The 13,310-nt window shown below is 42.2% G+C and overlaps 1 protein-coding gene across 4 annotated transcripts in view; it reads left to right on the forward strand.

The window, feature by feature from the left end:
• Window positions 1-2,377: 2,377 nt before the first annotated feature.
• The window catches only part of ARL15 (ARF like GTPase 15), a 415,307-nt gene continuing 404,374 nt past the window's right edge, over window positions 2,378-13,310 (forward strand). For 3 of the 4 annotated variants that reach the window (XM_045815344.2, XM_045815342.2, XM_045815343.2), the window contains exon 1: window positions 2,380-2,544. In XM_045815344.2, coding sequence (XP_045671300.1) covers window positions 2,497-2,544 — 48 coding nt within the window. In that variant the 5' untranslated portion in view covers window positions 2,380-2,496. Of the gene's footprint in view, window positions 2,545-13,310 lie in introns of all 4 variants that reach the window. The other variant, XM_087867899.1, reaches the window with a different exon arrangement.

Consider the following 13,310-nt stretch of genomic DNA (forward strand, 5'->3'; position numbering starts at 1 on the left):
CTTTGGTGTCAGTCAGAAGGTACAAATAGTGTGGAATATGGTGAATACTATGGTGTAGCCTTCGAACTTGAAGTAAATTCTTTCATCTCCCTGCTTTGAGTCCATTTACTCATTCCTAGAAGTAGGATGAACCATGTTTAGCCTAATGACCTTCTGTTGAGGATTCTTTAAAGTTTAGCTTTTAAAGGAAGGCAGAAGCCAGCTGCTCCTGAGCGGTTATCTTTCCCTGCATGGAAACTGACAGGCTGTTCAAGAGTCTGACTTGGCAGTAGTCAAAACCTCAATTTTTCCTAAAACAATGGACCAAAAGTGTCTCTTTGCTAACTCAAGCCCTTTATCTTATTTGTAATATGCTTATTCATGGAAAGAAAAAAAGCCAAATGCAAAAGGTTTCTGGTCTATTTGAATTATTTTTGCTAGCAAATTGGAGAGGACTGCGACTTTTTTTTTTTTTTAAAGATTTTATTTATTTATTCGACAGAGATAGAGACAGCCAGTAAGAGAGGGAACACAAGCAGGGGGAGTGGGAGAGGAAGAAGCAGGCTCATAGCGGAGGAGCCTGATGTGGGGCTCGATCCCGTAACGCCGGGATCATGCCCTGAGCCGAAGGCAGACGCTTAACCGCTGTGCCACCCAGGTGCCCCAGGACTGCGACTTCTGCAGTCTATTTCAACCAATTGTGCTGTAGGTTTAGGGAAGCTCATCACTTGAGAATCCAGGTCAAAATCTCTTCTAAATCAATGTGTTCTTGGCATTCTGATAAATCAATCAAAATGGGATCTTATGGCTTAATGGAATTGAGTCAAGTTAGCTCCTGCATAGGCAAAAGTCATTGGAATTTCTGCAGAAGTTTAATTTACACAACTTTGTGTGTAAATCTGATCAACAAAGTCAAGTTCCTTTAAAAAAAAAATTCTCTGGCCACAGGAATTCTTGATGTTTAGTTGGAGGAAACAGGTTCATTCAGAGAGATGAGAGTGAATACCCCAAATCACGTGGCTCACTGACCTGATGCTCCCTGGATGGGGCTGCATTCCCTTCCTGCACGTGGAGGGTGAGTTTCATTGTTGGGCAGCTGCAGGTAAACTTACAGTAAGGAAATGTATCCTTGAGGATGCAAAAAGGGAAGGTGCCAAGTTAGGGGGAAAATAAAAATCCAACCCCTAAAACATTTATATAGTTGGACAGTCTCTTCAGAAAGATTTCAGTTGAAGTTTTACTATTAAAAGGTTTTTGTAGGGAAACTCTAATAATACAGGTGAGAGCGATCCTTTCCCATCTCAAACTCTGTGGGGGGTGGCGTGGCTGCAGTACTTAATTATGTGAGCCTAAGTTGGTATGTCTGGCATTGTGTGGTTGTTCAGCCTGAATCTTAAAAAACAAAAACCAAAACCTGAGTGTTCTTGTATTATCTAGTTTCTTGACCGATACAGACCCCCTCACCCCTTCGTGGAATAGCGAAATCCCAATGCTAATTTCTGAGTTATTTACCAGGAAATGCACAAGTCTCAAATGCACCTGCTTCTACTCTTACCGCTTAACCAGGATAGCGGGTCACAATAGTGTATTACATCGGTCTTGTCAGAGAGCTGCTTGTTCTATTCCTCATTTTCTTTAGGGATGATGGATTTCTGCTCAGTGTAATTGGACTCCTAGCCTGTGAAGACCTGACAGCTTCTTTTCGGTGTTTGAGGTCTACCGTGTCCCTCAACTTTTTTTTTTTTTTTCCTTTTACGTGGTGGACAGTGAAATCTGAGGGCAACCTGGTGTTCTCCTTAAGGGAGCCTCCTGGGTTACCTCTCGCTGTGTCCTAAGCTTCTGTGTACCATGAGGGACATCAGGCTGGAGCTGTCCGCTTCGAAGATTCACATCCTCAAGGTGGGGGGTTGGGGCTGCCCCCGTCACAGGCCTGCCTGTGCAGAGCACATTCCTTAGGCACCTCCTCGGTGCTGTCTAGAGGCCGCAGAGCCCGCAGGAAATCACCCCGGAGACTCGCGTTAGGTGTCGGTGACTACCACGCCTGCCACTTCTGCGCTCCCTTCCTACTGAAGGCGGGAGGGGACACTACGGCTCTCCCGCACTGGAGCACAGTTCTGCTCCGCGCTGCCCGAATAGGCGGCTACAGGAGCATGCAGAACTCGGGCAGTTGCAGCACTGGCCGATTTTCCGCTCTCCCCGGCTCGCTCTTCCGCCTGCTCAGCCCTAGCCCCCGCCCTCCGCCTGGCTCACAGGAACCAGCACCCTTACCGCTCCCGCGCTTCTCTCCGGCCACCCGCAGTGGCCTGCTTTTTATAGGCTCCGCAGCCAATGAGCGCTCTCCTTTCCTTCTGCCCGCCCGCCCGACCAATCGCCGCGCCCCTTGTGTAATCTTCGGCTGCTCGGCTGCTCTCGGCTATTTTCGTTGTTGCTGGCTTTTTCAGGGGCTGCTAGCTCGCAGCCAGAGAAGCTGCTTTTTTTTCCGGGTTCGGAGCCGTTCCGGATGCTTTAGGCTGCCGGATGTCTGATCTCCGGATAACTGAGGCGTTTCTGTACATGGATTATCTGGTAGGTGCGGGACAGGGGTGGCGTGTCGTCTCTCGGAACCCGACGTGCCCGATGTCCCTCCGCCTGGAGGAACAGCCTTTTTACTTGCTTTCTTTGGGATGGGATGCCTTTGGGGTTCTTCCTCCTGCAGCCTGTTCTGGAACTGTGCTGGGACACGGAGGGGCGGTCAGCGGGGCGGAGGGGGTGGTGGAACTGACAGGTAAAGGTGCGGCCCCGGCCGCCCAGCTGCGGGGAGAGGGGCGTGCTGGGGGTGCCGGAGAGATGGGGCCGCGGCGGTGGGGCGTCCTCTGCCCGCGATCCGGTTCTTTGCTTCCCCTCTGCGTTCCCCGCAAAGGACTTTCTTTCCGGGGAGGCAGGAGTTTTCTGCTCTCCCTTTAGCAGAACTCCAGGTACTATTAAAGAGCCATAACCAGAATGGCTTACTAAGTGCCCGGCAGCCTCGGTCATTTGGTTGTTATTAGATCTCTAAAGCTATGACCTCTGTCGCGGCGAGGTTTTAAAAGCACATTACCGTAAAGTAGACGGGACTAAACTACATCGAAGCCTGGTCGGGACTGGGTAGGGGCAGGCATTGTCCCACCGTTCTTGTCCCACCGTTCTTGTCCCACCGGTGCTTATGGCTTTTACGCTGGATCCCAGCTCTGTTTTTAGGCCAGGCTTGTGCTGAGAAGTTTAGGTGGGAAGTGTCAGCACAGTGCTGGGACTGAACATTATTTTAATAATGCACTCGTGTTTTTGTGGAATTATGCAAGCATCATGTGTTGTTCCAGAAATTCTATTTCCCCAGAGCTGCATGTTTGTGTTCAGGGGGAACTTCACTGACATTGGCTGTGTTCGAGCCTATACAATTACCAGGTTTACCTTGTTAGCTCAAACCGCTGTTATGTAGAGTTGCGGTAGCTGGTTAAAAACATTGACCCTTCTGTGATCTTGTTGGACAGTTGCAGTCGGTTTTACTGTACATTGTCCTGGCAGAGATTTTCCAGTGCCTTCTAGGAATTAAACTTAATGCTGTTCTAAGAAAGACTGAAAGCTTTCATGATCAAGAAACGCTGGACAAGGACAGGTTTTGTACTATTTTCTTGTCTTTGGACTTACTCTAATTTATGTGAAGGAAATGTTTCCCCTGAAACTTAATGGCTTGTTTTTTGTTTTTTGTGGGGAAGAAGGGTAATTGAAGTTAATGCACGACCTTGTGAATGGAGCAGAGATAAAGAATTGAGTTCAAATTCTGTTTTGTTCATTTATTGATGTCATTTATCTTTGTGATGAAAGGACATTATCCACCCACACCTGGAGCCAGTTGAGGTTATCTGATTATGCGTGCCCTTTAAAATTAAAAGTGCCGTGCGGGTTAAGAATTGCCAAGTGTTTTAGATTTTCTAAATTAAGTAACTGATTATTTTGTAGCTTGTCGTATAAAATACAATACTGTGGTTTTGTTTTGCAGTCCGCTCAAAGCCAAAGTTTGTTGAGGATAATTCCAAATAGGAAAGGGTGACATTACCTGTACTACTGAAAGCTAATTTTAGATACTTAAGTAGTTCCTAAAAAGGAGGTCTGATGGTTCTCATCATTGTATTTCTTCAGTGGATGAGTTTTAAATTTACAAATAGCATCATAAAGCCTAGGTGCCAAAACCACCAAACCATTTGGGGTTCAGAGATTGAAAACGTGTTGATTACTCAGGTTAATTTCTAGGTGGATTGTCTAAAGGTGGTGAATGGTTGTTAGTGGGGCTTTAGGGTACCTTAAAGCAGATTGATTTCTTTGTCAGTTTACTAACAGGTTTGTGTTAGAATCAGTGGGCCTCAAATTTGACAGTCTTTTGGTTTCACCTGCCACGCCCCCACACGCCCTATTGCGTTGGTACTAAAAAAATATCATTTTGCAACTTCAAGCTTTAAAAAATCATAACTGCAGTGAAACTCTTAAACCACTGGCTAATCTTTAGAGATGAGAAAATCTTAAAAGAAATAAGTCAGTTTTTATGAGTGTGCCAAGTATCCCCTGTGAAAACATTTAAGAAAATCCTTAAACATGAAGTCCAATTTTCCTGTCCAATTTCAGTTAAAAGACACAACTCTTCAGAGGCACGCTTTTGTGTTTACTTCTTATCAACTCTGAGAAAATGAAGTGCCATACATCATTCCTCTCTTCTTGCCTTTCAAATTGACTCATTTGCTAATGTATGATCTTTATATGGTGTTCATTAAAAAACAATTTCTGGAAAAAAATCAATTCTGTTGACTGCATCTGCCATCTTATTTTTAAGATCAATTCTCAAGTTCTTTGACTTCCAGAAAAAAAAAATGCTCCTTTCATGATGAGATTGGCTCTTCAGATTTTGCTGAGTTTGTGGACTAGAGCTCCCTGTCCACGCACTTGACAGGAATACTGGTGTATGCTATCTTTTCTTTTTTAATCGGTACTTGACTTTTCTTCTTGCTGCTGTTGAAGCTGGAAGAGGGAGCTGTGTGTCTATTGTCCATTGTTCTTTGGATGGGATGTCATCACTTAACCTTTTTTCTTGGAGGAGATTAGAAAGAAGAAATGGGAGAAAGGTAGGTGCTATTTTTAACAGCTTATAATAGGATTGTGGTATTGAAACAAATGATGTCTGATCCTTAAGGTTGCTGTTGATTTTCTTAAAAGAAATGTTCTCAATTAGAGGTGACCAATATGGTGAGGGACAACGATAATGCCTTAATATTTAAGATAGGGTTTTTTAATTCAGTTCAGGGATATAGTGGTAATTTGCTAAGTCCAAATAAATATCACCCAGTGCCCAGTGTTTGTTGAATTGAATGAATGAGAAGGAGGGACAGTCCTACTTTCCTCACCAACTTCGAAGCTGAGACAAGATAAAATCTGTTTGGATTAGGTGTTTTGTTCTGGGGAATGCAGAATGTATCCTTTACACTTCAAGATTACCAAGATACTTTGTTTAGCCTGGGTGGCAATTTAAATATAAAAACCTTATGTTTTTTGGTTAAGGAAATCGGCTTAGGAGGCCACACACCTTTTCTCCATCTTCACGTTGGGCTTTAAAGGCCATGTTAATACTTGTCGGGTCTATGGGTAAAGATTTTGCTATTGTGCCAGCAGGCGGTACTGGCATCTTACTCTCTCTTGACAGGTAAAACTAGTGAGACCACGTGCAGGGCTTTTGAGTAAGGTAGGAGAAAATCTAGTTGTAGCGAAAGAGAAACACATCTACCAGGTTTTCCTGGTAGGTTGGACAAGATCAACTTCTAGATTCCTTTCGGTTTCAAATTTTCTTTCTGCTCTAGCTCATGTTGGTTAGGATTTTACCTTTTCCCCCCTTCTGCCATCAAAACAGTAAAATTCATTCTGCTTATGATGATTAAATGAGATAATGGAGGGAAAGAAAGGGATTTATAAACAGCAGGTTTTTTTTTTTTCAGATATAAAATGTTATTGTATTGTGATTACATAGCTGTTCTTCTACCTTAAGACCTTAATGATTTCTCACTGGTAAATGCTGAGCTAACTTTTAAACTAGTGCTAGTATATGGGAAGATTTGGAGTGGTAATCAGCAAGCAGGAAGTAAGACCCTTGATTGTTTAATGCTGTCACATGTTGATATTTTCATCCATTCAAGAGATATTCATGAAACCCTCTGCTTTGTGCATGGCCCTGAAAGTCATGGGAGGATGAGCTCCCAGCTGAGGTCCTCTTGGCTGTAGGACTGCCAGGCATGTGGCTCTAGGGGAGTCCGTGGCAGGACAGGTTGCAGAAGGTACATTGGAGAGAAGGCAGCTTCTGATGTGCTCCTTGGCTTTCTGGTAGATTTTCTCATTTTACATCTTTTTGTTTATTGTGAACTAAAATGCAGAGTTAGACTTGAAAATGTGACAACTGAAAATGGTTGATTAGTCTTGGATGCTCATTGTCAACTGACGAGCACTGCATTTGTATATTGTGTTTAGAATTTAAGGCCAGGGTTTTAGATTTTTCATATAGTTTGGTGAACCTGGCTGGTTTCGTGGTCCGAGGTTGTACCTGCCATTATAAAGATGTGTCAGGGGAGAAAATCAGGTGAGAAGGTAGATAGGTCAGCATAAGTACATCACCATCTACAGAATAAAAACCAACTGACCAAGAGAAACTCATGATCTACTTGAAACAACAGAGCCTATAGGTACTAGTAAGTTGTAAATGTGCCTATTTGAAAAGAGGAGTGAAGGCACATTTGGATTGTATCTGGTGCTCAGTTACATTTAAAGTGTGGTGTGTTTAACCCTGAATGACTCTTGAACATTATAAATTGTATGCTCTGCCTATGGTCAAATGGACTATAACATACAGGCCAAACATTTTTCAGTCCTAACTGCATTTGGATTAGTTATGTAAATATTCTTTGAATCCTAGGATTAAAATAATGCATAGATCTACCATCTGGACTTGTGATGGCAAAAAAGTTTGAAGAACATGAAGCAGGAACTCTGACGTGGAGGCTTTAGCTCTGTTTCTCCAGCTTCTGTTGCTGCAGTCTTAGAAGTCTTGAAGTGGGAGTTCTAGGAAAAGACCCACCGGAGAAATGATTAATGCTTTCTGGGAGCCTAAGCCCTGTGCTTGTTGGCATGCTGAGGGGTGGAGGGAGTGAAGCCTGAGTTTATTTACTGAGCACTTACTGTGTGCCAGACAACGTCGTAAATGCTGTCCTATGTAATGGCATTAAAATGAGGCTCAGAGAGGTGGTGTCATTTCCCCAAGTTCACACAGCTAGCAAGTCGGGCTGGGTTTGTAGCCTTCCTTCCAGCCTGGTGTTGAAGCTATTGGGAGACCGTTGACATTTTTACAGTGTGTTTCATGTAAATAGTATGCTGCTGCTTAAGTAAAGGGTTAAGAAAAAAAAAAAAAACCAAAAAAGCCCCCCAAAAAACGGGCCTTGAGAAGGCTGACCAGGGCTCCCTTATTCTTAAGGACTTGGCTTTGCTACATGACTGTTAAGGAGAAGGCTGAATATAAACAACTGTCTTGTGTCCTGAGCTTCCTGTCCCACAGTGTCCTGCCTCTGGTCACTAAAGTGACTGACCTTCACCATCTAATGTTTCAGTAAGTTGACCACAAATGGATTTCTCTGGCACCCTGTTAGCCCCCTACTGTCTCTGCAGGGACACCTTCTTGCCTGTCACAAGCCCCAGTTCTTTTTTGAAGAGGTTGCTGAGACTGAGGACCTCGTTGTCAGTTTGACATCTGCTGTGCTCCTTTACCATGTGCTGCCTGGGAAGTGAGGCTGTCCCAGCAGACACTAGGCCCCAAGTAGCCTCCTGCTTCCCGATTTCAGCAGGGCAAACACCCCTGATACTCACTATAAAGAATTTGTTTCTGAGGTAGACTGGAAAGAAGGAAAGATTTTTAGGGAAGTTCTGGTAAGTGCATGGCAGAGAACAAGGAAACAGCAGTTTCCTCTGATAACTTCTCACAAGTTGAATTACTGATGGGCTTTTATTTTCAGGCCTACAGCCCCCTTTACTTCTGCTGTGGCTGTCCCCCTGGCACCTGCCAAATGCTTCCAGTGTTTGGATGAGTCTGGGAAGCGGAGCTCTTGTTGCCCTTCATTTCGAGTGTCTACAAAGTGTTGGAGCCTGTTTACTTCCAGTAGGGCTGCCTTCAAGGGCCTGTAGCTGTGAGGGACTAGGCTTCGAAGGGCCCCACGCTTGACTTAATGCTCTGGGTTTCCCCTCATCTTAATCTTTGATGCTTTGCAAACATTTTCATTTTGCACTGGGCCTCACAAATCATGTAGCCAGTTCTGACTTCTGGTGCTAAAGTAAAGACAGTTGGATAGCCCTTGAATGGCCCCAGGGTGATGGCTAATGTCGGAGTCTGTCCCCTGCATCAAGGCAGGGTCCCTGACCATCTTGATCACTACCCCCAGAATCAGAGGGGACTGTGTCCTGAGTATGGTACAAAGTGTCTTACTCCTGTCACCTAACTTCATCCCCCCATTAGTCCTGTTAACCAGATGCTACCGACTTACAAAACACGACCTTAGAAAAGAGGGAACTTGAGGGTTGGTGAGGTGCAGTGTCAGGTCTAGGGAGTGAGCCCAGCTTGGCGGATTCCAAGCCCATGCCTGGAAGCATGTGGTATTGCCTACCTAATAATAATTGTTGGGAGGACAAGTGAGAGGGGCAGCACGACACAGACACAATGCTGGCTATTGAAGGGTCGCTTGATTGCTGTCCCGTGGCTTCTCGGGAGAAGCCCTCCTAGGAGTATAGGGACAGCCCCGTTTCTGCTGGGGCAACTGCATGGGTTTGTGCCTTCAGGTGAGCGAGTTTACTCAGGGATTTTTGCTTTCATTTGTTTAACTACTTTCCTCCACTCTTTTTGCATAAATGTCGGTGTTCTGCTTTTTGGCTCACAGCCAAACACACCTACATGGTTTTGAGAAGAACCATTTGAAAAGTTGGATTTGCAGGCCAGTCTCATTTATCAGGTTCCTTTGTACCCAGATTTGCTGGGCACTGTTCTGACCTCTGGACTGCCATTCTCGGGGTTGAGGACTTATCTCGAGTAATTGTGTCCCTGTCTCCCCAAGAGGGATTCCTGGGTGTTTTTTCAGCAGGGTAGCCGCTTCCCTGGCCTCACTCTTGGGGAAGTGGATGACAGTCTAGAGTCCTCCCAGGACCATTGACTAAGCACAGAAGGACTGTACAGGTTTCTGTCACTCTCCTAATCATGGAGTCAGGAGCTAAAACAAAATACAGCTCTTCCAAAGTTTTATTTTTAATACAAGTATTTGAAGTACAAGTCTTCAAAGTACAGAAAATAATAAAGCCTACTTCTGTGTACCTATCTACCTGTCTGATGAACAGTTGTTAACATCTTGCCATTTTAACTTCAAAACTGCTTTAAAAACAAAACAAAACAAAACACAACTTTAAGGCCAGAGGTAAGGCCTGCTGCTCCCCTTTCTCTATACTGAAGTTAGTGGCTGTCATTCTCATGCAGTGTTTTTGCATTTTATATTCGCGTGTATGTATAAAGAATATAGTAACGATAGGTTAAATATAATTTTACGGAAATTGTAGCCTACCACCCTTCTTGAGACTTTTCTGTTTTTGAGATCAGTAAATGTTGCTCGTATGTATCAGTAGATACCTGTTTCTTGTTTCTGGTTTGGATATTACCATTTATGCTTTTATATGTAAGGATCTCACTTGGATTTTGTGAGTAGCTTGGAGGAGAATAGGTGTTGGTTTTGAGGCATGCTTTGTATATGTTTATTTGTTAGTTCTAGACAGTGAATTCTATAAACAAAATTTATTTGCACTTCAGTATTATGATTCCTGTTTTACAGTTGATGACAATCATTTTGTAATCCTGTAACATATCTACACATATATACGCCTATTGCCTATGTAAGGACATATTATTTTGGTAACATATTATTAAAAGGAAATTTGGAAAGCACAGTGGGGGGCGGGGAATTGTAATCCAGTAACCCAGAAAGAACCAGTTAACATTTTCAACCCTGCATCATAATGAAGATAGTTTCATAACCTGCTTTTTATGTCTATGAATGTTTAAAATTTAAGTTTTTCTCTTCATTAGTTTCCTGCATTATATACTGACAAACCATACTTTTCTTAACTAATCACCTTTCCATTGAATATTTTATATTTGTTCCAATTTTGGCTGTTACAAATAACACTGAGATGAATACTTAGTATAAATTTTGGATATTTTATGCTAGTGTATTGTAAGGAGTGGTAGTTCTATGGTACTTAAATGAGTCTTACTACAAAAAGCAGTTCCAGTGCCAAGTTAATTTAAAAACTGGGTCAAAATAGGGCTGCCTGCGTGGCTCAGTCGTTAAGCATCTGCCTTCGGCTCAGGGCGTGATCTCGGAGTCCTGGGATCGAACCCCTCATCAGGCTCCCTGCTCTGCTGGGAGCCTGCTTCTTCCTCTCCCACTCCTCCTGCTTGTGCTCCCTCTCTCGCTGGCTGTCTCTCTCTCTCTGTCAAATAAATAAATAAAATCTTAAAAAAAAAAAACACCCAGAAAACAAAAACTGGGTCAAAGTAAAACAAGTTTCTGTATTGTACGGCCTTTAATATGCAGACATGGTGGGATTATTACATTACAGTGTTTCAAATCATCTGGGGGTGTTTTCACTTTATGATCAAATTCTAGAAGTAGAGTTGTAGGGTCAAAAGGTACCTGCATTTTAAAGCTCTTGATATTGATTAAATAAATTAATATTAGTAATGTGCTTAAACACTGGCTGATTCTATGGAGGCACAGTTCTAAGTCAAAGTTGCATAATAAAGTTTGTGATGATGATGGTGAATACTTGAGAATTTGCTTTCTGATTCTGCAGGAAGTGCTTCATATGGGATCCTGCTGTGTCTTTAGCCCTTTCATCAACCCTGAGAGGTGTCGGAGTTTTAATTCCTGTCTTGTGGTTGAAGAAACCGAGGGTCAGGGGGCATGGAGTCCTCGCAACTGCCTCGGTTGTCATAAGGGTTGATGACATGTTCATGATCTTAATCTGTACCTGCTATTGCGACAGAGAAGAATAAGAACTTTGAAGTTCTGTATTTGATTCCTAGGTATTCCACTTATTACCTGTGTGATCTAAGGTGTGTTCCAAATATCAGTCCATAGCAAAATGGAAAAAGCAGGAAAGTGTTGCAAGGTAATTGTAAATTTAGAGACTTAAACTTGAAATATTGCTCCAACTTTTTGTAGGTGTTAGAATATATGGTTTACTCTGAAATGATAGTGAATGATAGTATCTCTCTCGATGTTTTTACCTAATAGAACAAAAAGATGACATTACTGCTCAGATTTGTTTGTATGAATGTGTGTGTATATTTAGAATGTACTTATTTCTAAAACGCCAAATCCTGGGAACCTGGTCTAAGACAAATCACTCTGATCCACAATTTTCTCATGTGCAGAATTCAGACAGCATCAGAGGTTGCCTCTGTGATGAGTAGCACTAATAAAAACATAATAAACTGCACTTAAAATCATATTAGATTTTTCTATACTGATTGGTAGGAGTCCATATGACTCAATATAATGGTAGCAGAAGTGTAGACAAAGTGAGTCTATGTCCTTGATTTCCCGTCTCCTTCCCTGTGTCAGTGACACCTTGGGGATTTTTTTTTTTCCTCTTCAAAACTGGCAGTGTGCAATCTTTGTGGAGTTAACTAAACATCATGTAGGAACACATCCTTTCATGTACATTTTAAGAGCTGGACAGTAAGAAGTTGTCCTTGATCTTGGATAAAACACATTTTTTTTTTTAGAACAAAGTCCCAAAAAGAATGTTAAAGTTGATTTTTTTTTTAAGACATCGCTTTTTACTCCTTCCTTCTTCCTGTTCCGATTCAGATTATTTTTTTTTTAAAGATTACAACTATGACTAATAAATAATCTTCACTAAACTTAAGGGCTTTTTTGAGGGTTGAATGAGATAATATATTGTATTACATTGAACATAAGGTGTTCTATAAGGCTAATGTGCACCTATCTTCTAATTTTTCATTCACTCAGTTTTAATTGCACACTTGAAGTTATACCTCAAGTCTTAAAAGTCTAGCTAAATTTATATGTACCTGTATCGTGTTATCACCCCCAAAATGGAGATGTAAAACCTTTCCAACACTCCAGAAGGCTCTCTCGTATCCCTTCCCAGGCAGTACTGACCTAGATTTAGTTTTGCCTGATTTTGAACGTCACATGGATGGAATCACAAATGCACTTAGGATTTCTTTCTCTCAGCATGCCTGTGTCATTCATCCACATTGTATGAATCAGTAATTTGTTCTTCTTTGTTGCAATGTAATTATGAATATATTGTTACTAGTCCTTTCTGTTGGGCATTTAGACTATTTTCACTTTGAGGATATTTGGAATCTGCTACAAACTTTCTACCGCATATTTTTGGTGCAGATATCAATTTCTGTTGGGTAGAATGGAATTTCAGGTTCATTGGGTACGTGTATGTTCAGGTTTAGTAAATAGGGGCAAACATTTTTCTGAAGTGGCTGTACCAATCGACTGGACTTCTGCCCGTGTAAGAGTTATTTTATATCTTCACCAATACTACTTGTATTGTCAGTCCTTCTCTCTACCCATTCTGATGGGTGTGTACTCCAAAGAAATTTAAAGTTGCCCAGAGCTACTTCCATATGTTCAGGCATGAGAATAACATAAGAGGACTCAGGCAGATTTCTAATTTCGAGAACTTATTGGCCATATCCTGAAATTCCTGCACTGCTCAGCTGCGTGGTTCACTTAGATTCTGACATGCTCGTGGTACCGTGGGAGCTAATTGACCTGATTTTGTTCCTGGCTTTGCCACCAACCAGGTGTGGAGGTTTGGGCAAGCCAGTCAGTCTCATTAACTTGTTTCTTCATCTATAAAAAGATGGGATTAATTAGGTAATCTCAAATGTTTATTTCATTTCAAAAATATTTAGTCTATTTATATCCTTCCCAGAATAGCTGTCTTTCTTCCATTCTTCTGATTTTATTTCTTAAGTGATAGAGTTGCCTTAATGTAATTTATCAGTCATTCACTGAAACAACTCTAATTTTTATGAGCCTTTTAGGTTCTGATGTAGTCCTGGCGCTAGGGATCTACAAGTGAGTGAGCCATTGGCCTATTGTCAGGGAACTTACACTCTTAGGAGATGAAAAATAGGCAATTACATTTTGGAGTGGCATATTCCATTTAGAGGGGAAATAAAGGTTACCGAGTGAGTGTCTGAA

Source organism: Ursus americanus, chromosome 15, assembly GCF_024610735.1.
Source record: "Ursus americanus isolate L20-20 chromosome 15, mUrsAme1.1.p, whole genome shotgun sequence".
Lineage (NCBI taxonomy): Eukaryota > Metazoa > Chordata > Mammalia > Carnivora > Ursidae > Ursus > Ursus americanus.